Source organism: Caloenas nicobarica, chromosome 2 (assembly GCF_036013445.1).
Source record: "Caloenas nicobarica isolate bCalNic1 chromosome 2, bCalNic1.hap1, whole genome shotgun sequence".
Classification (NCBI taxonomy): domain Eukaryota; kingdom Metazoa; phylum Chordata; class Aves; order Columbiformes; family Columbidae; genus Caloenas; species Caloenas nicobarica.
The window spans coordinates 48,596,532-48,623,176 of NC_088246.1; the positions used below are offsets into that span (position 1 = coordinate 48,596,532).

General features: G+C 39.5%; 1 protein-coding gene across 2 annotated transcripts in view; it reads left to right on the forward strand.

Moving 5' to 3' along the window:
* The window catches only part of TRAK1 (trafficking kinesin protein 1), a 111,550-nt gene extending 85,385 nt beyond the window's left edge, over positions 1-26,165 (forward strand). The window contains exons 11-17 of one of the 2 annotated variants that reach the window (XM_065627130.1): positions 589-726; positions 2,287-2,363; positions 4,379-4,615; positions 5,548-5,864; positions 10,179-10,508; positions 18,233-18,335; positions 23,215-26,165. In XM_065627130.1, the coding sequence (XP_065483202.1) occupies positions 589-726; positions 2,287-2,363; positions 4,379-4,615; positions 5,548-5,864; positions 10,179-10,508; positions 18,233-18,335; positions 23,215-24,004 (1,992 nt within the window). In that variant the 3' untranslated portion in view covers positions 24,005-26,165. The remainder of the gene's footprint in view (positions 1-588; positions 727-2,286; positions 2,364-4,378; positions 4,616-5,547; positions 5,865-10,178; positions 10,509-18,232; positions 18,336-23,214) is intronic. The other variant, XM_065627131.1, reaches the window with a different exon arrangement.
* The last annotated feature ends 480 nt before the right edge of the window (positions 26,166-26,645 follow it).

Genomic DNA, 26,645 nt, shown 5'->3' on the forward strand with positions numbered 1-26,645 from the left:
AGGAATGTGGTATTTCAGACTTGTATCCCTTTGCCAAACTTGGTTGAAATGGCTGGTGAACTCCAAAACTATGAGGGTACACAGGCATCTGTGGCCAGAGTGATTACATAAATGCATTTTCTGAGAAAATCAAGCTAAAAGTGAGGCATGGTCTTAGGCTATTGGAGGTTATATGTATATGTATGTACATATGAAGTCTCGGTTTTAAAATTCCTAAGTCCTTTGGAGCACTGTGAAATATCTTGTCCTTTTCCTGTGCTGTTTGCCACTGTGGATGTCATGGCAGTAATTAGGCACCACACCTGATTACACTAAAGATACTTTTAGCTCTGTATCTTCTTGACAGTGGCTTCATGTAGTTATGTAGGACAGGAAATGCACAAAGCAGTTCCTCCCTCCTGGCCCTTCCTGTTACTAATCCATGTTATTTATTATTTTCAGTGATATTCCCTCTTTGAGGTTCTTCTCCTTTAAAGTGGGGTATTTTCCCCTACGCCTTTATCCTTTACCAATGTGAAAAGATTTTGCAGGCTTTTTGTGATGGTAATGCAGCCCATAAGGTCTTGAACTGTTTTCTGTATTTTGCAGTTGCGGGAGCTGGAAGACAAGTATGCAGAGTGCATGGAAATGCTTCATGAGGCTCAAGAAGAGCTGAAAAACCTTAGGAATAAGACTATGCCAAATGCCATATCACGTCGGTACCACTCTCTCGGTCTCTTCCCTATGGTAAGCAAATGTAAGAAAAAAACCCTGCACACACAAGAAAACAACCAACCAGAGGAAACATGCCAGTTTGCATCTGACTTACAGCGTCAGGGATGGAATGCTGGTCCACAGATGAGTGTGGGTGAAATGCCTATTTATATAGTGTTAAAGGGATACCCAAGCTATCAGTTTTGCATACCTGGTTCTGAAACAGTGGTGCTGTATGGTTACTTGGTTTTGCTGCGATATTCTATACAACCTGCAGCTGGCTATGCTTGTGCTGGGAATCTTGGGTAACATTAATAGGTTGTTATACAGTTCTATACATCTTTATTTTTCATCTCCTGGCTGAGTTTCAGTAGGAGCCTCTTGTTTTTTTCCAATATCCTTGGAGATGTAACTTCCTGATAACGTAACTAACGATTTCTGGACATGGCATCCTTCTAGTAACATATATATTCTTGTTCTTAGGTCACTGAAAATTCAGTGGTTCATTAAAAGATTATTTGCTGACAATATGTATTATGGTAACATTAATTATGGCAGTGTCGCTGGTGTTATCAACTTAGTTTACCTGGTTTCATTTGATTATGACATGGTACATTTAAAGCATGGGGAGTACGCAGTAATGAGGTAATTCAGTGCCTGGCTCTGTTTGCTCTAGAGTAATTCCATTACTTCTGAAGACAATTACATCAGTGGAGTTTCTTTTGAGCAGCAGAATCTGGCCCTCCTTGTCTTTAGCCATGTCTTAACTGCTGAGGAAGAACACATTATATTTGTGCTCACAAGAAGTAAGCTTAGCTTGCCTTTTTGTGTTCCCTTTGGAGACTGAATACAGGGCATTTAGACATTGGGTAATACAAGTTGTACTTGCACAAATACAATTTAAAGCTGTGAAAAGTGTGCTTGCGCTGGGATAGCTTTATGTTTTGTATAAAAATGATTTTCAAATGTTGAATCGTAGGACCAAAGATCATTTAGTTTTGTGAATGATTGACACTTAGACCTTGCACTTAACTACATTCAGGCAGTAAAATTTACTGACCAGCAGTGGAAAATTGATAGCCTGTCACCTTTAACCCTGTGGGGAAAGTATATAATGCTCTATGCCAAGAACCATGTCCTGTGGTTGGGTAGTGCTGTGAAAGGGAAGAGTGTTTTCTGTTAATTTTAAATGGAAAAAAAATTAAGTACAACTTTACACATGACAGATGGGTGTTACTGAGTAGGGAATTTAGTCTGGGAAGCTGGAGCACCTGAATTCTGTTGTTGCCCGTGATTTTTGGGGGGATCTTTGACAGATGTTAGATGATGTCAGATGGTAAGTACTGTAACAGTATGAGGCTAGCCCATAATTTGTCAGTGATTTAGATATATTCAATAATCTTCCAGCTTTCCAGTCAGTTTTCATTTTTAAACTTTTTTTTTTTTCTGGAATGATACCTTATTAGTTATTAATTAACTTTATTAGTTATTAATTATTTAGTTATTAATTATTTTATAGAAGTCATTATTTTCTACAATGACAACCTACTAATACTATGATATTTGTTTTTCTTTTGTGCTTATTTTTAACAGGATTCTTTGGCAGCAGAGATAGAAGGGTCAATGAGGAAAGAACTGCATTTAGATGAACCCGACTCTCCTGACTTGGCGTACGACTGAAAAAAATTGTTTCCTAATTCATTGGTTATATCTGAAGTTTATTATTTCATAGGAAAGGAAAAGACAGAAAATAGTTGAGCTAGGGATTTAGAAAGAAATTTTTCTGGCAATGTGACTGGTGGAGAGGAAGACAAATTGTCTGGCTATTGGGCTAGTTATATTTTCTGCTAAAGCTACCAAAATAAAATGCCTATATGTAGGTTTTGCCTTATGAAATTTTTGTCATCATTCTTGAGTGCTGAGAATGAGAAAAGGTTTATTTTCTTGTGTGTTACCATGCTAGGTTTCTTCAGTTAATGATTAGGGGATGAGTTCAATTCGTCGGGTTTTTTCTTCAGGTGTTATAACAGAAGTTATGAGGTAATTAATGATGTAATCCAGTTTTTACAGGGAGAACATAAGTGCAACAAGGGATTCAGAGTGTTTGGATACTTAGAGTGTGATGCCCATTACACCTGTGCTAAAGTTCTCTTGAGTTAAACAAGAGCATGGTTTGAAACAAGTTAAGTACCTGTGAGAGTCCCAAAGCTATAGGTAGATACAGCTTGTTAGAAATGACCTTACTGACACCAGCTGCACATGTACTCCAGTAGGTTTGTTTGTCTCCCCTGTTTGTACAAAATGGACTGGTTAATTTGAAACAAGTTAATCCTATTGAGAGGGTCTGTTAGAGAAACAGAGTTTACAAAGAAAGGACATTCAGAGAAGGTACAGTAGCCACTTTCCAGAAACCTTCTGAAGAGCTTGACACATACTTAAGCCTTGTCTGAGCCCGGGCCAAGGATTGTAATTGACACTTTGACACAGTGAAACGTTGATTAGAAAAATGTAACATCAAAAAAGATGTGAGCATGCTCAAACCCCTTTTGTCCTTCCAGAGTCATCTAACTTAGGATAGTTTAACTTCTTTAGAATGTCTTTTATATTGCTATGCATGTACCAAAGAGGAATAGGGAGGTTTTTTTGTTCGTTTCATGGCTTCTCTTGGTTTTATTTATTTGCTCAGCAGAAGTAACTGTAACCTCTGTGGGACTGTTTATTGATAGACGCTCTTAGATTCAGCCTCTTAAAGATATACACCTGTAGGCTTGGAGCCTACACACAAAGAATACAGCTATTGAGCATTCATGGACAGAAGGAAAGAAATTTAAATGACATTAAATAGTATAAGGCATGCTGTCCTTGTCATACCCTGGCAGTGTTACCTTTAAGCTGGAAAGGATGTGCTGTTCTTGTGTTCAGCCGTTGTTGAACTGTAAAACAAAGCAGCAATGGCACTTCTGTAGCATGATGTAGGGCAAGTTTATTTTGTCAAGAAATTTCTGCTTAAGTGTCATCTGATCTTAGTCTTGAAGCAGATGAACAGTGTTTGTTATGATATCAGGACAATGGTGATAAAGAATGAACAGTAGAAGTAGGTCAAAAATTAGGTTTCCAGCCTCGACAGCCTCTCTCTAGACTGTGGGTCCACTATATTTTCTTTTTTTTTTTTTTTTTCTTTAAGTGCTATTTGAGGGGGTTGGAAATTTGTTTCATAAAGAAAAGATACAAGACTTACTTGGACACAGATACTCAGTAGAGTAAATTCAAATTCTCTTTTAAAATAGATTAACCAGCCCATAGTTAAGAACTGAATGGAGGTCAATTTTCTTTTTTCAAAACTCATTTCCACACAATGGCCTTAAGGCATTTTTAGCTCATGTACTGAAATGCTCTCTCACTTGATTTTTGTCAACATTTCAGAGGGTCCATGCACATAATTCTCAAATGTTCTGTCTAAAATATTCTAGGATGATGAAAGTTTTATGTTGATGGATTGAATGTAAAGACCAGACTGTAGCAAGTATGAGACCTTATGCATACTACTTTACCAAAACTATAAAGACAAGGTGGTTGGTGGAGCTGTCAATAGAAAGGGTCATTAACAAGCTGTTACCTGTTTATCTGTTCCTTCTTAAGGTAAGAGGGCACTGTGTGATTATTAACTGTGTGTGTGTCTTACCAGTCATCAGAAGCGGGTCTTCGAGACGGTGAGAAATGTTAACCAAGTTGTCAAGCAGAGATCCATGACTCCCTCACCAATGAATATCCCAGGCTCTAACCAGTCCTCTGCTATGAACTCAGTCATTTCTAGCTGTATCAGCACTCCACGTTCCAGTTTCTATGGCGGAGACATCTCTAACATTATGATAGACAACAAGACCAATAGCATCATCCTAGAGACCGAATCCTCTGACAATGGGTCAGTACTGTAGCCCTGGGCTTTGCTTTTGCTTTTTCCGACATAAAGGCAAAATGTTTCTGGTTTCCTGTCTTTGTCTTACATTGTGCAGTTAACACAGTGATGTACATCTTCAAAAGTTACTTTATTTTGTGCTGATAGTTCTTGAGCACTCAAGTTTATTTAAAAAGGAAAGCTTTTTGAAAGTACTGTGCATCAGTGTCTGCAACTTGCACCTGTTCTGGGATGCAGCAGCACCAAATGATGTAAAATCACTCTTTTGTCTTTGCAACTGTGGGTCAACGTTTAAAACTGATTATGTTTTCACCATTTTGCCAGGGTGTTCTGATCTAAGTTGCAACTACAGCTAACTCTTTTTGATCCTAAAAATAAATAAATAGAGTGTGTGTGTGTAGGTTACCTAATATGAAAACGTGTGAATGAAACCAATTGGAACTTTGTTCTAGCTACTTGTTTCTTCCTCAGTACAGCTCCACACCATGCTGTGTATACTTTCCAGTAAAAATGACTTATTATCTCAAAACAATGAATATTTGTCAGCGTAGCATACTCTTGTGACTCATTATGGTATTGCAGCATTTACCCTATAAGATGTGGCCCGCTCACTTGGGTTTCTGTAACTGTAAGAGATCCACAACAAGTAGGCATCTCTCATCTCCTTGTAGGAGGAGGCTCTTAAGTAAAACACAGCTTTTCCAACCAGGAGTTTCCAGGCAGGAACTATTACTTGAAATGGTTTTAGTATGAAAGAGAAAGAAAATATTGCCTTTGAACTCACAGGACAACTAGCAAGTTGTTCCCAGGCATAGTAATTTAAAGGTATTGGTGCGTGTCTCCAGACTATCATGTGGAAGTTTTAAGCATCTCTAACAAATTATTTTTTCCTCCCTCTCTCCTTTTTTTTTTTGTGTGTGTCCCCTGTTATGTTTTAGAAATGAAGACAGGATGAAGAAGCCTGGAACTCCAGGGACTCCAGGCTCCAGTGACCTAGAGACTGCCCTTCGTAGGCTGTCCCTCAGGCGGGAGAATTACCTCTCGGAGCGAAAGTTCTTCGAAGAAGAGCAGGAAAGAAAGTTGCGGGAGCTGGCAGAAAAGGGTGAACTCCGTAGTGGTTCTGTTACCCCCACAGAGAGCATCATGTCGCTGGGAACTCACTCAAGATTTTCAGAATTCACTGGATATTCAGGAATGTCGATCAGCAGTCGCTCCTACCTGCCAGAAAAGCTTCAGATTGTGAAACCACTAGAAGGTGATAACAAAGGGCCTCGGCCTTTATCTGTTCTTCTTAGTGACTCTTTATGGTCTCTTATCCATCACCAGAAAGCAGGAAATCTTTGCAACACATATTCGTTTTACTTTAGAGACAGTACTCCACGCTGTTGGTTTGAAATCTTCTAACTACTACATTTTTCCTCAGGCCTTAAAAGTGTTGGGGAACAGTTTCAGCCATGGCAGTAAAATAAATGTTATGGGCCACACATGCATCAGCAGTGCAGCCTTACATCTAACCTAAATCCTAGTGTTGCCATTTCACACTTAGAAAAGGAAAGTGGTTGAGTATCTAAATCTAAGCAACAAGAGTATTAGTTCATCAAATCTCAGTTGTGCAAATCAGTGTCTGGAAAGACCTTTACCTACTATAAATAGTCCAGTTGGTCTAATAGGACTATTTTTGTGATTAAAAATGACCTCTGGACTTCGGTTGGCAGTTTGAGTGGCCACACATGAGTATCTATGGCTTTAGTTTCATGTGTGAAATGAGGTGGATATTTTAAAGTCAAATTTCCTCCATATTTTTTTTTAGAAGGAGGCAAGATATAGGTAGATGGTAGTCAGGGCTAGAGCTTTATGTCAGTTAAGTGCATTTCTGTAGTCTAACAAAGATGACAGAGCACACAGTGTAGTCTGCTTGGCTTTCTTCAGTCCTGTCAGGTTGTCGCTGCAAGTTAAAGTTGAGTAAATTCCTTCAAGTTTTAAACAAAATGAAGCTGTTTTCCAAAGTACTTCACAGAGATGCTAGCCACATAATTTAGCTTTGGTTTCTTTTTCTCTCTTTTAACAGAAGTCTGGTGTTACATTATATTGTCGATGTGTGTTTTAATTGCAAAAGTTCCCTTTTCCATCTTTTTAGAACAAATTTATTTCATCTATAAGGAGCATTTAGCATGACACGTGTTCAGAAGCAAAAATAACCAGTCTTGTGTCCTGAACAAAGTGATGTGCTGTATCTACCTATTCAAATGAAACTATAGCCGTAGCGCACAAGTCCATACTGTTTAGCAGATTTTAGTAGTTTGTTTTCATGACTGCTTTTAAATGGTCATAAAAAATTCTTGTACCACGTGAGGGAACAGATGATCCAGCATTGTTTCAGTTACTGGTTGCTACCACTGTAAGAGATTTCTGTCACCATCCCATTATATCTGCTTTTTTCTTCCAATAAACTCTTGAAGTCTTTATCATCTTTCTATCTGTCTGGGTTTTTTTTTTTTACTGGTTTTGTTCATTGTTCTCACTGGGTCACTTTTTCATTAAAATTATTGTACCTTTTGAAGTACTTCTCATGTTTGGTTTTACAACTCATTTGTAGTATGTTTGTGTCTGCCTGTTTCATAAGTTTAGTGTTTCTTATCTCTTATTAAATACATGTTTATGGTTCTGTTCCTCACTTCAGCTTAGTTTCTTTCCCAAGTATTTTTCATGAGATTTAACTTTTTCTTTTCTTCAATTTTATGGATACATTCAAACTATTGTGGGGCAAAATAGTCTGCAGACTTTTATCAGTAGTTGCGCCTTTGGCTTTTATTACTGTTTCCTAAGGGTGCTTATGCCGTAAAATGGGGAAGGAAAAAATCAGCTCTGTACTACTTTTCAGGTTAGTGGCTTATATTCCTTTAAAACAATCTTTTAAATCCCACAGTAAAATAAATAGAGTGATGTACTAAGAAATGAATCATCATCTTTTCACCTTAAAAAAAAAAGTTTTCTTTTGGCTGAATAGAACGATTGCTTGATTTAACTTGCTTTAGTTACAATCTGGTGGGGTTTTTTGCTTGATTTGGTTTTTGTTTTTAAACTGTGCATCTGTAGCTTGTTGTTCTGTAAGCACAAAATATCACTCCCTGTGTCCTGTAGGAAAGCTAGAACCTTGGACTGATTATGTCTTCACTCACTTTAGTGCAATTGTGGCAGGAACACGTGAATTTTCAAGCTTTCTCTGACCCCCGTACTGTGCATGCAATGATGTACATAGCAGGAACTGAAAAATAAATTTTATTCATGTACTCTATTCTGCTTTTAAATTTCTTCTCACTTCAGCCTGGCAGTCCCACACTGTTGCACCCTCATGCCAGCTTTTTCTAATAGCATGATTTACAAAGCTGTCTGGTAGAAGCCTGGGAGTGAATAATAAGCCAAGGTGTTGTGTTGCCCACTTTAATTTGGTGCCTTTTTTTTTAATTATCAGGCAGTTGACAACTATTGCCTTGTTTTATCCACTAGTGTTAATTTTCTGTTTGGAAAAGTTAAAGCTCCCTTTCACACATTTTGTGAGATCAAGATAACAGAGGTGTGGAGAAACTCAGACATCCTCACTTTTGTGATTAAGCTTAGGCCGCTTTGATTTCCAGTTTCTAAAATAAGCTAATAACAAGAAGTGTCAATAGAAATGTTAAAGATCCAGATGCAGATATTCTGGTGAATATCTTTCCATAGGAAAGATACAAAATGTTATCAATTTAATGCTTATACCCTGCCAGGCTTTTCTGACTATAAATTTTTGTGAGCTTTAAGGTAAAAAAGATTCCATCTTCAGAAGCTTGCATCTAGAAGTTAATCAGCAGCAGGATTTCATACTTGCATACTGTGCAGAAAGAAATTTTGATTTCTGGTGTTTTTCTGTAACTTTTGAGGGTATTGTCATACTGCAAAGCTCTACTCTTTAGGACTTGACAATATCTGGCACTTCTCCAGTTTCTCGAATTTTTCTTTTATGTAGAAGCAAAGAAACTCCTTGACCTTTGTGACAATTTAGTAATAAAGTTATGTAAGTTATAGGGATATTTTCTTGATTTTTTTTTTTTTTTATTTTGGTGGTATAATCTTTTCTACTTCTTGAGCCTCAAAGGTACCAGTCAGTCTAAATCCTCTTCAGTCCCTCAAAAAATTACTTTAAAAAAAATAGCACTGTTATACAGAGTAATCTAGCAGGTTCAGTTATTCTTAGCTAAAAATTGTCCTTTTAAAAAAGTGAGATAGACTTAATCAAAATGCTACTTAGTGATCCGAGTCATTTCACAGATGGATGTTTTCCCTGTTCACTTGCTAGTAACTATAAAGCTCCCTGTAATGCAGTATTCTTATTGTGAAATGACAATTTTTCCCATTCCATAGGATTATTCTAATGCAAAATAATGTGTATAAAAGCCATCCCTTCCTTAGTTATTACAGTGGTTTAGAATGTATTTGAATGTTCTTCATCTTTGAACGCTGATGAGACATTTGCATGCCAGCTTGTGAACTGAGTTCAGTATTCTGCTTTGGGGAGAGGGGACAGGAACAAGACAACAAAAACTGCTCAGATTTCAGCTGGCAGAGATGAAAATAAAGATGTTTTGTGTGTGTCATAGGACTTGGAATGAATAAATTTAATTTGCACGTTACAGTGAAGTAGTGATTGGTGGACATGCAGGAAAACTTAAGCCTTTGCGAGCGGTGTTTAATCACTGCTTGAGGAATCTGATAAATCCTCACTGATTTAGTCAACCCATCTCAGTGTATTTATCAATTTAACCTGGTGTGTTGCTGTTTCTGACTCATTGTCTCCTATTGAACTCTGAACATTGAATGTTTTTCTCTGTTAAATGTGCCTCTTTCCTTATTCAAAACAATTTTCTGCCAAGGATGAAGCTACAGGTACAGTAGCATTTAGTTATGTAGTAGTTGAGTTCCTGTAGCATAGGGCTCACATAGGGGCTGTAAAAGTATTTAGACTTGATGGTCAGAGAGATCTGCTTGTACGTGCTTGGAGTTGATGTGGCTTTCTAACATATGGTAGAAAGCTGAAATTGCTGTGCGGTCTGTGTGACTACTGCCCTCCTGTTAGCCACCGGTAGTAAATTATTTCTTAGTGCGAGTTTAATGTGGGAATATGTGGTATATGTTCCTTTTAGAGCTTTCTGTGATGGTGCTCAGATCAACTGTTAAATATAAATTTTCTATTCCTCCTTACTCATGTGAATTTAGGGGGATAAGAATATTGATGAGGAAGGGGATATGCACAGGTGTGCCACATCTTACCACTGGCCTGTGCCTATCCAAGTGCTGATGTGATCAGTTTATTTCATATTGATCTGGAAATGCTGAAGAGTAGGTGAAGCAGTTTTGCCTTGTTAACTTGTCTGCCTAGAAATAGTAAAGCCTAGAAATACTAAACCCAGAAACATTAAATATTTGGAGCTCCCAAGCCTTTGGTCTTCTAGATGAACAAAGTGGGATTTTCTGCCTTTTAGGTCCTGGACTGATTACTAACTTGTTTTTGCTTGTCTTTGTGTTCGCTTTCAAGGTTCTGCCACTTTGCACCACTGGCAGCAGCTGGCTCAGCCTCATCTGGGCGGGATCCTGGACCCGAGGCCTGGGGTTGTCACTAAGGGCTTCAGGACCCTGGACCTGGACCTGGATGAAGTGTACTGCCTTAATGACTATGAGGAAGATGAGACAGGTGACATTTCTTACAAGGGCCTAACTACCTCGACGCCAGTTCAGCACACAGAGACCTCAGGTGAGAGGTCACAAGCACAAGTGACTGTTTCAGACAGCAAGAATAACCCCCGCCAATCTCAGGCTTTCACAGAGGAGATGCAGGAGTCCGCGACTGACGATGATGAGGGGTCTGGTGAGGGAAACTCATTAAGTCCAGTAAAACTGACATCTTTACAGGATTTTGATTATTGGGCCATTCTCACATCTCTCCAGAACAGCATCCATAGTATTGCTTTGTGTGTAGCATCTGCACGTTAATGCGTGCAGTAGTTAGAACATAACCATTCTAACACTGGCTCAAAAATCCTTTCTCTAATAATCTTTTGACTTTTTTTTTTCTTCCAGTAACAGCATCTGTGGTCAATATTTACTCTATTTTGATAAGAGAAGGCTGCTAAAAGGAAGTGGTTCATTCACAAACCTTTGTGTGGCATGTATGCGACTTGTATGTGTATTGAGTGCCCGGTCTTCAGTGTATATAGTGTATAGGCCATATATATTTTGTATACTTATACCACAGATACTTTTCTGACTGTTCATAAGTGGTGGTGCCATGCTTTAGATTTTGTACGTTGGGGGGGAAAAAAAAAAGATGACATTATGACAAAAGTTGCATTTAAATTGGATTTGCTGAAACAAATGAAAGTGCCTTGAAAATCAAGCAAAGAAATTCTGCAACTTTAGTTCAGTTACCTCCGATACAGTTACCTGTTTCTAAAATCTCTTTGAGATAAAGAATTAAGAGTGTGCTTTTATACAGAGAAAAACGATGTGTCCTTTATTCCCTCTCTACCACGCTATTAAATTCTATCCTTCCTGTTTACACAATTTTAAGAATTACACATTTTTAAATGATGCAGTACTGCAGGAGTTATTAGATACTCTGAACTGACATTAGCAGTCTGTTATTGCACGAAGCTACAGGTTCTCAGACTATAGATGTTTTGAGTTTGTGTGGTTTGTGTTGTTTTTTTTTTTTATTGTTGCGTTTGGCTTGGGAAGGTGGTGTTTTGTTTTAATAAGCTGTATAGGAGTGTTAGTCTTCATTAAGATTTGCTGCTAGTAAAGAATTATATTTAGTCCAGAATCAGGAAACTACTAGAACTCCTTTTTTTTCAAACTTTGTTTTTACATAGCTACTTTAAATGAGGATACTACCTTCCCCCTCCTTTTTCTGGAATAAATCATAATTTATTATTTGACTGGTCTTTGGAAGATTACATTGTCTCAGGGCTAGACGATAATATTTCTGTTATTTTTGCGAAGTGCAGAGTATTCTCAGCCCTTGCTGAAATGGCAGTTCAGTGCTTTCAGCTATTGAATATAAGCTACTTTTTGCAGTCAGCTCTATTAGGATTAAACTTAGAATCATAGAATTATTTAGGTTGGAAAAGACCCTTAAGGTCATCGACTCCAACCATTAACCTAGCACTGCCAAGTCCATTGCTAAACCATGTCTACAAGTCTTTTAAACACCTCCAGGGATGGTGACGGAAGCACTTCTCTGGACAGCCTCTTCAAATGCTTGAACATTCAAACCCTTCAACTTCCCTTTCCATTGGCAAAAATTGTCTTTATTCTACAAGATCTATTGCCCATGAATAATGCTTATATTAACTTTTTATATTAATATGGAAATAAAAAGCAGCTCCGCAGGAGTTGTGCAGAGTTTGGGGTATCATCCAGGTGTTTATCACTTTGAAGAGTCTAAATAACAACAGCAAGAAAAGCTAGAGATCTAGGAAACATGGACTAAAATAATCAAATAAATAACTCTTTTCAGTGGTGCCCAATGGTACGATGAGGGGCAATGCGCATAGACTGGAGCACAGGAAGTTCCATCTAAACATGAGGAGAAACTTCTTTACTTTGAGGGTGCCAGAGCCCTGGAACAGGCTGCCCAGAGAGGCTGTGGAGTCTCCTTCTCTGGAGATATTCAAGACCTGCCTGGACACCTTCCTGTGCAATCTGCTCTGGGTGAACCTGCTGTAGCAGGTGGATTGGACTAGATGATCTCCAGAGGTCCCTTCCAACCCCAACCATTCTGTGATTTCTCTCTAAGAAGTGCTATGCAGATAGGACTGTGTAAGGACATGTGCTTCCTTGGAGCACTGTCACAAGCGCCATGTTATGACCTCGTTGTTTGCATGATTCCCGGGGAGATTCCAGGCAGCAATGTACAGCACAAGCTCTTGCTAGAGAATCTGAAAGTAAAATAAAAATGGAAGGAGAAAAATATCTTGGATATGATCTTCAGTGGTAATGCTTTTGCTTGCAATCCAGGATAGCTCCATTGTGGAAAAATCTAGTTCAAGAGGTTCATAAAAGCCAGAAAGTATCTTCCTACAGTTGTGTTGGCAGTCCACAGAGCCTGCCAGTCTGCAGCTACAGCTCTTCAAACCTGAGAATAAAATGTCTTTAGAAATACAGTGCCTGCAAGGACCATTCCCAATAGGTGTAAGTCATCTTGGTCTTTTGGGTAGATGCCTGCTTCATTCGATACGTATGCTCTGAGGGTTGTGTCTTACCATTTTTTCACTGGAGATGTTCTCTGTCAGAGTACCGTGAGGTCTTATTTTTACTGCTGCTTTGTGAGTGTGTAGAGTGCTGCTCAGGAGAAGTCATTTTGACATCCAGGCTCGGGGCACAAACATTGCTGGTAGTGCCAAAGATGTCTTGTAGCCAATATAAATGTCTTCAGAACAGAGTATCAGTTACTCCATGTTGAGTGATGGGTAGTCAGAAATCATTCTGACTAAACTCTCTGAAGAAGTTATCCTTGGATTTTTCTGTCCGTATGTTGAAATCTGTAGTATCCATTGAGAGGTAAAATAATGTCCTCACCATATATGCAGATTATATCCCAATTATGGCACTGAACATTTCAGAGGAATTAACACATGGGTCACTTAGGACCTGCAGTTGGTCTGTCAGAACTGTGTACTGTGTGTGGGCTCAGTAATTTTATGGAGGATTGTAAATTCCAGAATTGCAGTTTTAGCCTAATAACCAGGAGTCATTTGAAATTTGTATATCACTTGGGTAGACTCTCAGCATAATTTGAGTGGTAAAGAAATTATAGGACATGGCATTGTTAATACCATCTAGGACAAGTAATTTTTGCAGCACAGATTTTTAGTGCCCTCAATAATTTTTTTATTCATTGAAAGAAACTGCAGTATATTATAAAAATATACAGAGTCTGTTTTGGAGGGAGAGGTTGGGTTTTTGTTTGTTTTGGTCTTAATTCATTGTCTTTCAGGTTTCCCTTAAACAAAAAGCCCTAAGCCATTCAAAGCACTTAATAATGTTGTGAGTGTTCTCATGTAGAATTTGGAAGGGCTACACTTGATTCAGCATGTGCTTATTTGCATCCTAGTTTTGGATACACCAACTGGTCTTTCAGTACTTGTGTTTGTTAGTTCCACTGATGGATTGCTTTGAAGAGACATGTGCGCAGCATTGCAGGATCAGCCCTCTTGTATTTCATGTTTTGACCTTAACAGTGACATGGAGATCTTTCCAAACAGGTGCCTAAAATCACGAAAACACATAATGAATATCTTACGTTTGAGTTGGTTTTAGCAGGATTACTATACATGCTTCTAGGATGTTACCATTGTACAGAAAAGCAATAAATTTTGTAACTCTTCTTAGAACTAAGGTATTGATCCATATTTAAATATATTTTTTTCAAATGGCATGAATATTTCGAAGTAATTATTTCCTTAAGAAAAATCTGTCACCATTTGCTATCTGTGCTGTTAAAATGCTAGAATTTTAACCTGCGATCCTAGCCTGCATAAAATCCTGTTGAAGCCTCATTAAATACATTGAAGTCTTTTTACATCTATGCTCCAGAGTTATATACATATGAGATGGAGACCTCAGCCAGAAGAAAGCTAAGAAAATACTGTTCAAAGAATACCTGCCTTGGTTCAGTTTTTCATCTTTCTGTTTACAAAGGCAAAATTAATGGGAAGTTTGGAAATGCAGATACTCGGAAAATAACTTTGTTGTCAATTGTTTAAGAACTGTAAGAGGAGTAACATTCCTGGTGTAGACAAATGGATTCTTGGAGGTTTTGAGCATTCACGATTACCCCTGAAACCATTGTTTTCTGAAGGACATTCTAACGGTATTTTCTGAAGGCACCTAAACACCTTTAGGAGAGCACCACACTCCCATTTTTACAGCTGTTGTGTTTATTGCCAATCTCCATTTTGTTGTAGTAGTTAACCCAGGTGTGGGCTCCAGGCTGCCCTGTATTGTCCCTGCTCTGTCAGCCAGGAGTTTTCAGTAGAGGTAGCACCTGGGTACCAGAGCTTTGAGGTGAACTCTGCTGAATGTAGAGAGAACATGAAGCAGCTGTCTTGTTCTGTGGATCCTAATGGGGTTTTGTGACCTAGTTTTCAAGAATTTCACCTTACCAAAAAGTGGAGGTGGTGGCATAGACTGGCAAAAGTCCATAGTTTGTATCCCAGGTGATGACACTGGAGGAAATAAGTGCCTGTTAATGGTACTTTGTTGTTATCCCCTTCCAAAGGAGGCAGAACTTTTTTTTTTTTTTTCTATTCATCAGTAAGATAAACTTCTAATGCTTTAGAACACCATCTCCATCTGTTGCTCTAATGACTCCCCAACCTGATTGTCATTCCACCCCTGTCTTACCAGCCTGTGCTAGAGACACATCCAAATTCCACTGCTCTCTCTGCTGAAAGGACAGGAAACCAGGTTCCTTTCTTTAGTTAAAATGTGCCAAAGAAAGAGTGAGCAGAGTGGCGTGCTTCAGTGCTGGGCTAAAACTTCACCTTTGTGCCAGTCTGGATCAAGCCATATTCTTAACATTTCTGATTTGGTTTTAAGTTCATTTTTGCATAAATCTGTATTTGCCAAAATAGGTATCTCTACAAAATGCAAGGATTGAGCAGTGTTTTGATGGTTCCCTCAGCAGATGATCATGTCCTAAACACATCTGGATTGCTGTTTACACCCAGCAGAATGGCCCATAAGCTGCATACTGAAGCTGGATCTGAAACAGCTCTGAGCTAATATATAAAATCAGCTTTTGTGTTTTGCGTGGGGAAAGCTCTGTTTTACCAGAAGGTGGAGCTCTCTGCAGTCAGTTCGAATAGCACCTGCCTTTTTTTGCAGTATTTTAAAAGACATTTTTACAAATGTTTGTGCTTACAGGAGAGTTGCTTTCAGGTATAATGTCTTTCTTTTTTTCCAAAATGCCTAAGAATTGATTGAGAGAGCTTAATGAGGTAAAGAATCATTAATTACCGAGAGACAAAACACAATCCAACAGCAATCTAAAGTTTAGCTTGCATTTTAATTTAGGGAAAAATGCACGCGCAGTTTAGTTTATGGTTTCCCGATGGATAAAATTACATGACGTTTTTGTAAAGTTTGTTAAACACTGAATTATGTACAGATTCTTTTTCATACAGATATTAAGATTGATTGTTAATCATATACTTCTTTGAAAAAGAGGGTATAAATAAAACATTTGGTTTCAGCCAGTCTCATGTTTATATTTAAAATAATACTTCGGTGTATGTACATGTGAAGATAATATCTTATTGTAAACTTATATATTACTTCCTCACAAATTTATACCAACTCAGGATATGGCCATTCTTATGTAAAATTCCTAGGTTAGGAATGAATTATTTTGTTTCTATTTTATAAACTTTGTTCATTTACAGCAACAGGTTCTCACTCTCTTTGTACTGTGTCCAAAGGATGGAAAATGCTACAGCAATATGATACACCCCATTGTTGACTGATGGAGGATGAAGCTGGTACAGAACTTTCTTAGTGGTATTTGAGGGTGGAATACATCCTTGGAAATTGAATTTTTTTTTTTAACAATTTCAATTTGTTTCCTCTTATTAGAATTGGTGATTTCTCTACTTTTAGCAGCCTTCTCCTATCTCTGACTCATTCATAGCAATGAGTCTTGCTTTTGCTAATGCAGCTATATATCTTCAATGTGCCTGTTTCCAATCTGAGGGGATGCCCAGTCGATAGTACAAATGGGGAAAATGCACTAAATTGTGTTACAGCTATGTGCTTTGGGTTGAGCTTGCAATCTTAAACTGACGTTGCTTTATTCTGTTCTCTATTCATCATCCAGGGATAATTGCTTTGTTTCTACTTGATTTACGTTGAAGTCCTTTGTTTTCTCGAAATAACCAATTTTTTCATGTCCAGTCATTTGAGCTCTTTCTCCAGATTTTCTTTTAACTCTCTACAAAATGGAGAAAATCATGATTGCTAGGCTGTGCTCCCTTGTAATAGCTTTCATAGTGCTCACACTAATCTCTAAAGCAACTGGATTCCTGAAGCATCATAATTGCCGTCTCTGGAGGTGAAGTAGAGCCTGTTGTTATGTTACGCTATGCTAACATTTGAGTGTGTTAACATGGCACTCCAGTGAGTTTTTAGAAATACTCTTCTTTAATGTACAGCAGCACATTTCAGCGCTAAATATAAGTTGCCTCACGTTGTTTGCTTAACCACTTCTGCTTCCACTGTTCACACTCCCCGTGCTCTACCCTTCACACTGTGCTTACGTGTGTTCTTAAAGGCCTACCGAACCGCACGCACGGTTTTGGAGCTGTGATACTTTATACATGAAAAAGGGAACACAGCCACAATTACGACTTGCCTTGCTTCTGCTAAACATCTCTGGAAGTTCAGAGTGGTGTCTGGTCTAGTTGGTCGGTCTGTCTGTCCTTTGCAATGTGTTGAATAGTTGTGTACTGTGGTATTAAAATGTGGCTTAATCGGGGAGTGGCTCAGAGGGTTGGGTAGGACTGAGAGGGAGGGAGCTGCACACAGTTTTTATTGTGCATGTCTTTTGACCACTGCTAAGTTTGGTTACTAAGTAAGAAGAACCCATGCAATCATGACACTTTTGTAATATTTAACTCTGGGTGGTTTTCAACCAGCTTTTCAGATGCATGGCTCTTCAATTTTGTAGTTATTTTGCAATGGCCACAGCTGCATTATACAGCAGGTTAGTATATTCACAGAAGTAGCTCTACTGAGAAGAAAGGAATTGCCTGATTACTTCATTTTCTTAAATTGAGCTGTGTTGCTTCTTTCCCAAATTATGGATACACTGACAGTGGCACCTTTGCAGCCACATTTGTGGGGAAAATTACTTAATACACTGTTCACAAATATGCGAAAACTGCTGTATTGTGCAGCTGAGGATGTACATTCTTAAAGAACCTAAACACATGCACAAGAGAAATGTTACAGATGTACAGTAGTGGATCCAAAAAACTGCCACTTGCCCTACTGTGGGTGTGAAAAGAGGCAAGAGAAACAATAATATGTGTCTGTCCCCTCCCTGCCACAACAATCTGCATTCCTGTAGCATTAGAAAGCTGGATCCATTACTGAGAAGTTATGAGGATACCTTTTGGTGGATCAATCTAAAAGCTGAAATGCACAAATATTCAGAAAATCTTACTACTCCTCAGCTGGTACTAGAAAATGCTGCTTGTAATTTCCAGCTGGCGAAAGTGCTAGTTTAGCTGAGGACTAGCATTTCATGCACTGCCTTGCCTAAATTTGTTTTGAGCAAGACTTACCTGCGGTGTTAGTGATGATGGGGAAGTTTCAGCAGACCCTTTTAGCACTGGCCATGGAGCCCTGGGTGTGTTTGTTTTGGAGAACAAGTGTCTTTGGGAACTCTGTAGCTTGTGTATTTCACTTTTCTTGCATTGATCCTGTCCGAGGTACCTCATCACTTTTTTGCATCTGCCTTATCAGCACACAGAAGTTTGGTTTTCCGCTTTTCTGTGTAAAATGCAAAGAATTTGCTTTTTTTTAATTTAGTACCTCATCCTGGGAAGTGCATGTCACAAACCAACTCCACCTTCACCTTCACCACCTGCCGCATTCTGCACCCTTCCGATGAACTCACACGAGTCACGCCAAGGTAAGGGTTTCCCGTGGTGGCAAAACCTTCAGGTCTGTCAGAGTTTTTCCTGTAGGGAAATGCTAAGTAGTGGCATAAGCAAAAGCATTAGCCGCACTGGTGAATTACAACACACCCGCAAATTATTCCTCCCATTTTGGGTTACCTCAACCTGATTTTATTTGAGAGGCATGTGTAATGTTTTAGGAAGCCACCCAAAATATCTTAAATTTTGTCGTCTCTTGTTAAAATCTGGCAGGATCAGACATAACTAAGTTAGCTTCCAAATCCAAACTACCCTTGATCCCAAACTAGTTGTAGTCCTCATGTGTGAATGCGCAGAATGTAGTTTGTCACAAAAAATACAAGATTTTTCCAGGGAGGAGAAATCTTTATCTTTGGTACAGAAGAAGAATGGATGTGCAGGTAAAGAAATCTAGGAAGTACATGAGGAATGGAGGAAGAAATATGCCTTAATCAAAAGGAGGGAGCCATCTACTTTGTTCCTTGGTGGAATTGTTGAAAATGAGTTGATAGTAGTATGCCAGTTCATTAGTTTCAGTCTTGCTAATAGCAGTTGGCGTGTATAGGCAATACATACTCAGAAAAGGCAATTCTGTAGCCTTATAGAAGGTGACGATCTGAGAACCAGAGAGAGTGAGTGAATTTCATACCTAAAGATGGAACTTTCCTTTCTTAGCAAATCAGTATTTAAAGAATGTCCTTTGAAACAGGAAAAACAATGCCTCACTGCTTTCTCTGCCCCTTATGGCTCCTTTGTGGGAGTGTATGATTGTGTAGGTCCCCGTTCAGAGATTATGCGTCCAGGCTTGTTTAGACATGACATGGGCACTGATTACCTAAGGAACGTGTGAAAATTAAGGGTATTAAAAATGAAAACCTGAGAGGTGGAAAGGAAATGGATGATGATTAAATGTACCTTTTCTGCTTCCCTTTCTGAACTAAGTTAATCATGGCCTGGCTGGTTTTTCTTTACTCTTTTTGGTCGTCTTTTCCCTTTAGCTCTGTTACTGAAGAGATTGTTTTATATCCTGCCGTTCTGTTTAATTTTCTTAATGTTCAATTGCTGTTAATTGTGGTCACAATAAACTCCTTGATTATGTTAGTTACTAAATCTAACAAGTTGGCCATAACCGACAGCTAAATTCAGTACTTTTTCAGGTGCCTTAGTTAGGCCAAAGTTCATCATTCAGGAGGAAAAAAGAGCAAAACAAACAATGTGATTTTTTCAGCAGCTGTGTTTAAGGAGCTCCTCCTTACCAACTATAAACGGTTCTTCACAGGTCATGTGAGGAGGACGAGGAAACTGCATTATGTCTCGTTATGCTGAGAGGAGGTATAGGGCAGAGACTATGACCCAGCGTGGCAGGGGGTGAGCAACGCTGCCAGCAGCATCTGTGTTGGCAGGGTCACGTGCAAGGAATGCGAGTGTGTGTGGCACCAGCTAACCCCAAGAGTTCTGGTATTTATCTACCTGGTTGCATTTTAACCTAGCCTCTAACCCAGGTGATGCTCTAACCTGACTATGTTTCATCCAGCTAAATGAGGTGCTCATTTATTCGTTTCTTTTCTCAATCTAACTCTGAAACTGTCACTGGGCTGAGTTGCTGGGGCCAGTTTGAGTCTGTTTCTGTGGTGTGTCCAGGCTGCTCTGCGGTGTTGATCAGTTTGATGGGGAAAATATTTCCCAGGTACAGCAATACTGAAATGATCAAACAAAGAAAAAAAGCAACACCTATATAACAACTGCTTTCTTGCAGGGATGTCCTTTTTTTCTTTTTTTTCAATTGTGCAGTAGTGTGTACCAGTGCTGACAAATTAGTAGAAATACTAATCTAAATATCTGTGCAACTGAAATCTGGAGCTGGAAAGAATGAAGTTGTTGGAGTTGTTAAGCCATTGGAATGCTGTCGTTTTTATCTTGTGACTAGGACATCTTAGAAGCCTGATAATTAACACGCTACGGCTGGGTTTCCAAAATGTGCTTGGTCGTACTCTGTAAAAGTCAGTTCACACATTAAGTTCTCCTACTTTTTCCTCCCTTGTGCTCTTCAAGACTTCTGTACTTCTGTGCTTAGCCAGTGTGGGAGATGCAAAGAGCTATCACTGCACTTTAGTTCTACCATGAGCTGGAATCAGAGCTCTGAAGGTCCAGCTTTAATCAATGCTTAAGAGAAGAATTGAGATCTAACTTCTCCTTTCTGCTCAGCCTTGCCTTCAGAGTGTGTGTCTGTGTGCTGCTGCAGTGGCATGTGTGGCCTCCTGCGCTCTTCTATGAGCCCTTCTCTGCCACAGATTCATTCTGGGCAGAATGTAGAGGACCTAAGGAGAGCTTGCTTAGCACACCTACCACATGCACTGACAGCCACAGCACACTGGGGGGTGCAAGAAGATCATTTCCAGAGCCACTTAGCAAGGCCACTTTTCCAATTACGCCACTCTTAATACTAGTTTTCTCAAATACGTGTTTCACTGCAGGTTACGGATAGGCATATATGGGATTGCTCTTGTTGAATTGCCACTGCAGGGTTAAAATCCTTTGGCAGTTTCACTTGCTTTTGGTGGAAGTTGTTCTGCATTGCTGTAGAGACCATGTTGGTGAGATCCTATTTAGCCATGGAAAGAACACAGGACTTGAGATTTCATAACATCAGGCTAGTATTTCCTTAATTAAAGAGTACCTTAAAGATGTTTAAGTTCTGCTGGTTTTTAGAAGATCACTGGACAAATGTTTGTAGTGTTACGTTAACTCCTGTCAGCTGAGTGCGAGTGCTGTATACCATTAGACCAAGTTTGAAACTCATCAGAAACTGGTTCAGAACAAAACATTCCAGGATGGCTAACCTGGCATTCACAATAAGTCTTGGCTTTCCAGAGTTCATTAATGTAAGATGAAATGAGACTGCAAATTCCAGTCAAGACATCGTCTAAGCCCTTTCATCCATATGGGCGAAAAGAATACCATTCATTCATTGGCCTGAGGCTTCTCTGTACCTCAAAGTCTGACCAGATTGTCTCAGCATGGCTTTTTGGTGCATTTCTTGGTACAGAGAACCCAATGTAAATTAAAAGTTGCATGTTACAGATGAGCTGATCCAACAGCGTGGCTCTGCTGAAAAGGGGAGATCCTTCTCTTTCCCCTGTTCCCCCCCTTCCCATCCACTTAGTTTTCCTGCTCTATTGCATGGACTCTGGTTTTTGTGTGACTCTTTGCTGAGTGTCTTCTACTTGCTAACCTGGCAAGATGAAGGGGAAGATTTCCTTCTTTGAACAGTGGTGAGCTCTCAAGTCAGTGAATTTTCTATTGGCATCAAGTGTTGCATTGTTCAAGACCCTTTAAATGCCAGTGGAGGGGATGAATCCATGTCTAGGAAATAAAATACTATAGTGGAATTCACTGTTGTGTATGTGTATGTAGCAAAAATCATCATTTCAGCATGGTTAGAAGTAGTTGGAAAGCTTTTTTTTAAAAAAAAAAAAGGGTGCATGGAACCCTTGGGATTCTCCTAAATAGACATGAATTTGGAGTGTCATGGTTGTCCCACATGCCTTGTTTCTGGAGTAACTAAGTACATGATGCCTTATTCAAGGAATGGTGTAACTTGGACTGCCATAAATTTTGAGTGAGAATTATGCATAGGTAAACATGCTGTGGCTGGTCTGATCTATAAGGAACAATTTTTTTAAGGATGGCACTGCAGTGCCAGAAGCACTCAAAGCTCAGTGTCCATGAGATCTCATATTGTGGTACAAGGGATTTGGCACATCCTCTTTGTGTTGGCAATTCTTTGGAAGTAGGTGCTGTGTTGAGTCTGTCTTCATTCAAATGAATCAGCTTATAGGAAGAGGATGGTCAGAATAAATGTTATTTGATGCACCTCAAGAAGTCCCAGCCCCTAATAACTAGCAGTACTGTGCTTAAGGAAACAAAATGCAGTAGGTAGGCACTAAACATAAGTATGTAGTGCCTGCTCCTTGTTCTAAATGTGCAGATTATTGCCCATTTAATATTTTCTTGTCAACTGCCTGTACAGAGTTTATTTTGAGAAGAACTAGAATTGGAGAGCAATCTAGCCATGTTTCAAACTCTAGAAAATAATATTTTACCTAACTAACAGTAGAATGGCTGTTTGTAATATTTGGTTTGCTGCTAAATTATCAGTAACCTGTTGACCAATTAACAACCAGGAGCTTGACTGTATTTTCTCATCTGTTTTGATGATTACTCACGCCACTGCGCATCTCCATCAAAAGACAGATTCCCCCATCCCTTTCCCCATAAATGAAAGCAAATATAACAGAAGGGTTTGGACCTTACAGAAGTGTGTGTTGGTGACCATGGCAGCTTCCAGCAGCTTTGCTACAACTGCTTTTGTAGCAAATAGGTTCCCCTCCTCCCTTGTTGCTCTCTCTGCTGTGACCCAGCAGTGCTAGAAGGACTAGTGGTTTTGTGTGCTCACAAGTGACACTAAGAAGTAAATCTTGCTTATGCTTTGCTTATACCACCCGTCAAATGCCCCCCCAGCTTCCTTGTCTCATGGAAGCCACTGGGAGTTGTGACAACCCAGTAGATCAAGAAGGAAAACGAAAGGTGTTGATCACAAACCTGTCCATTTAATAGTTTATCAGAAGAAATGTGGTGCTGTTGGGGAATGCATTAGTCCCATGAGACTTGGGGGTGAAGTATGCAAAGCAGAGAGATGCGTTTTGTAAGAGATGGTGTTTTTTGCACTTGTCATCACACTTGCGAGGAGCTGGGAACTGTCAGTTTTCTCTCAAAAGGGATAAAAGACCCTGTTCAGGGTTAAAAAATCTGGTTTGTAATACATTTTCATTCCCTAGTGGAGAGAATAATTTGCCTACTCTTTTTTGCTTTCAGCCTTAACGCAGCACCTACTCCAGCTTGTGGCAGCATTGGCAATTTGAAAGGCACCCCGGTGGCTACTCCGTGTACTCCTCGGCGTCTGAGCTTGGCCGAATCCTTCACTAACCTCCGGGAATCCACGACGACGATGAGCACGTCTCTGGGGCTGGTGTGGCTGCTGAAGGAAAGGGGCATCTCGGCAGCAGTGTACAATCCGCAGAGCTGGGACAGAGCCAGCAAAGGCAGCCTCCTGAACGCATACCCCCCTAAAATGGCGATCATTCCTTCCACTCCACCGAACTCACCTATGCAGACACCTTCTTCCTCCCCTCCATCTTTTGAGTTCAAGTGCACCAGCCCACCTTACGACAACTTCTTGGCTTCGAAGCCTGCTAGTTCAATCTTGAAAGAGGTGAGGAATAAAAAGAACATCAGGAACAGTGAGAGCCAGACTGACGTGTCTGTTTCCAACCTTAATCTCGTGGACAAAGTCAAGAGGTTTGGTATCACCAAAGTCGTGAGTTCAGGGCAAACGTCAGCTCCTCCTTTAACTGATGACCAGGGACCTCTTCTCTGTGGGGCACAAGGACCAGTGAGGGCCCTTGTTCCTGGAGGCCTGGCGCCAGACGGTCTCCCATTGGGCTGCCCCGCCGTGACCAGCACCATCCAGCTGAACACTGGCATCCGAAGGAATCGGAGCTTCCCCACCATGGTGGGATCCAGCATGCAGATGAAAGGCCCGACGTCTCTCACTTCGGGGATCCTCATGGGAACCAAGCTCCCGAAGCAAACTAGCTTACGATGAAGGACTTTATTTTTACAGCTAGTCTTTTTAAATAAAAATACTCGGGATTCTTTCTCCGATCCTCTTTCCTTTCCCCACCATCCCTTCATTGCCTCTTGAGTTTGACAAATCAACTTTGTGCCTAATGGGAGAAATGTGTAAACTTTGTATAAAATCTGTAAATATGTACCAGATCTATTGTAACTAATTGGATTATTTTACTGTTCAACTGAGTGCAGAAGGCTCTGTGTTATGATTTCTGTATTAAGGATAACTTGCTAACCTTCTCAAAAGGTTTTCTTTAAGATGCACTGAAAAAAACACAATAACAAAACCAACAAAAAATAACTTGACTAGGAAGACATGAATTCTGTAGCTAGCCTAACTTGAGTCGAAGGTGCATGGGAAGCTATCGAATGTGTTTTGTGAGACCTCACATGGCATCACTTGAAGCATGGGAGTGTTTGTGCTTCGTTAAATGCTGAAAAACACTTGGTTTAACATGCAGTAGTTCTAGTTTTGCTTCTGTAGATACGTTGAGCTGAGTTATTGGAGTGCCTGGCTATTACGCCTGAATGGATGAAACTTTTTGGTTTTTTCTTTTCCTGCTTTGTATTCTCCTCCTTCTGGAGGTGCTAAACTTGAACTAATACTGTGTGGAGGTCAGCAGGCCTACTGGGTACCTGGAATATTGACATATTCCTACCACCGTTGTTTCATTTGGCACGCTTGCACCCTGTGCGACTTCTTTTTTTGGTTTTTTTTTTTGTTTTTCAATGCTGCACTGGATTGTGGAAGGGAAAATGCTTTACTTTGTGTTGCTGCCACTGAAACAGACGTTGTCAGTGCCCCCCAAAGAAAACAGTTTTCACAACTCATGAGGTAAACATGGCAATGACTTCCTAGAAATCAAAGTTGTGGCACAGATTGACCGATAAAGAATGTTATAAAAGAACATGTAGCAAAAAAAGTATTAGGAAAAGGTGTATCCTTGAATCCTCCACAGAGAACCACAAAAAAACATTTAGTAACGGAATGGTACAAGTTGGAAAGAGCAACTTGCAGCCCTCATGCTGATCTTCAGGTTTGGTGCACGTTGAGGACCGCGGCCTTGTCAGCAGGGTGGGAATATTCCCCACCCATTTTCTGGTTTTGTTTTTCATCTGAAGTTGGACCTTAGCAGAGGTAAAAGGATGGGAAATGCTTTATCCCACGATGTTTTTAAACTGAAAAAACACCTCCTAATACAAAACCTGTAACCCCCACTTTTTTAGAAAAGAAATAAAAGGCCTCGCACAATCTTTAGTTACAGCCAGATGATCTTAATTTATGTGGCAATTTTCTTCTCTGTTTCTCCCAAACTTCTGCAGAGTGCTTGTAGAAAGAATTGAAGCGTCCTGGAACTGGGACAAACCAGAGGGAGCTTGCTCCTAGAGCTGAGACCTAACATTGTTTTGAAGGGAGGATGGAGAAGAGCGAAGGGGGGGAGGGTTTGACATCCACTTTCTTTTCCTTGCATTTCTTGTGGCATCTAAATTGAGCTCCCTGTTTGTTACCGTAATCACACTACACATAATTGCCGCAAGCTGCTGTTTGTACCAGACTGTTACTAAATCATTAGCACTGATAATTTCTTGCATAAATGAAACTGTCTTTTAGTCTTTGTGATGAGAGATAGGTGGATGTTTGGGTTTTTTTGTTGGGTTGTTTTTGTTTTTCCTGAATGAAATAGTTCTTGCGGTAGTACTATGGACACTAAGGATATTTTTTGAGAAAGAAAGAACACATCAGTCAGTCACTGCATGTGTTTGAAGACTTCTATTTATTCTATGAACTTAAAATGTTTTAGTAAAATGTCATCAGCTCTCTTTGCTGTTGTATGTGTGCACTTATTGCAAGTAAATTTAAGTATCTTTTTATTTGAATGTATCTTAAATCAGTAGCTAGAATAACAGTTGATTCTGAAAAAAGTCATGTACTTAATGGACCATTTTATATACCCAGAGGAAGAAAGCAATACCATATGAGAACTTAAAGTGTAGACATTATTCATGCAATTGGGAAGTATTATTTAGCCTTTAAATAAGCAGTAGGAGCTGTCCACTCACCAGAGAAAGCAATTGTAACACATCAGAAAGATGAAATAAAATTTTTCTTCACTAAATAAAATAACAGAAAGGTTGCATTGTTGTGTATTATTCAACTTTTTTCCTGTTCTTTTATGGTGATATATATATTCCACCTTGATCCTTTGCTTTTGTCTCTCAGTCAAAGCAAAGTAAGAGACCATCACCGGCTTTGGTTTTTAAATTCTTACAGAAGTAGTTGAAGAGTTTTGAGATTTTAAGATTGGTGGAACTGGTGAAGCTGAAGTCAAAATAAAAAAATACAGAAGCGAATGAAGGGGTTTTTTAATTTTTGTTTTGAATTCCAAAAAAAGAAGAATTAGATGTGTTGTGTATGAACTTTCCTGCCTAATATTACACAGAAACTATAGTGACAAAATATGAAAGTACAAAGTAAGGAGGAAACATCCTGTGGAGGGATGAAAGCGAGGTCTGCTGTTGGCTGTATCTTTGTTACTGAGGGTGAAAACAGTCGACCGATTAAACACCAGGTAATGAGAAACTCAAAAAATCCTGCACTCGTGGTGAAAACTAAG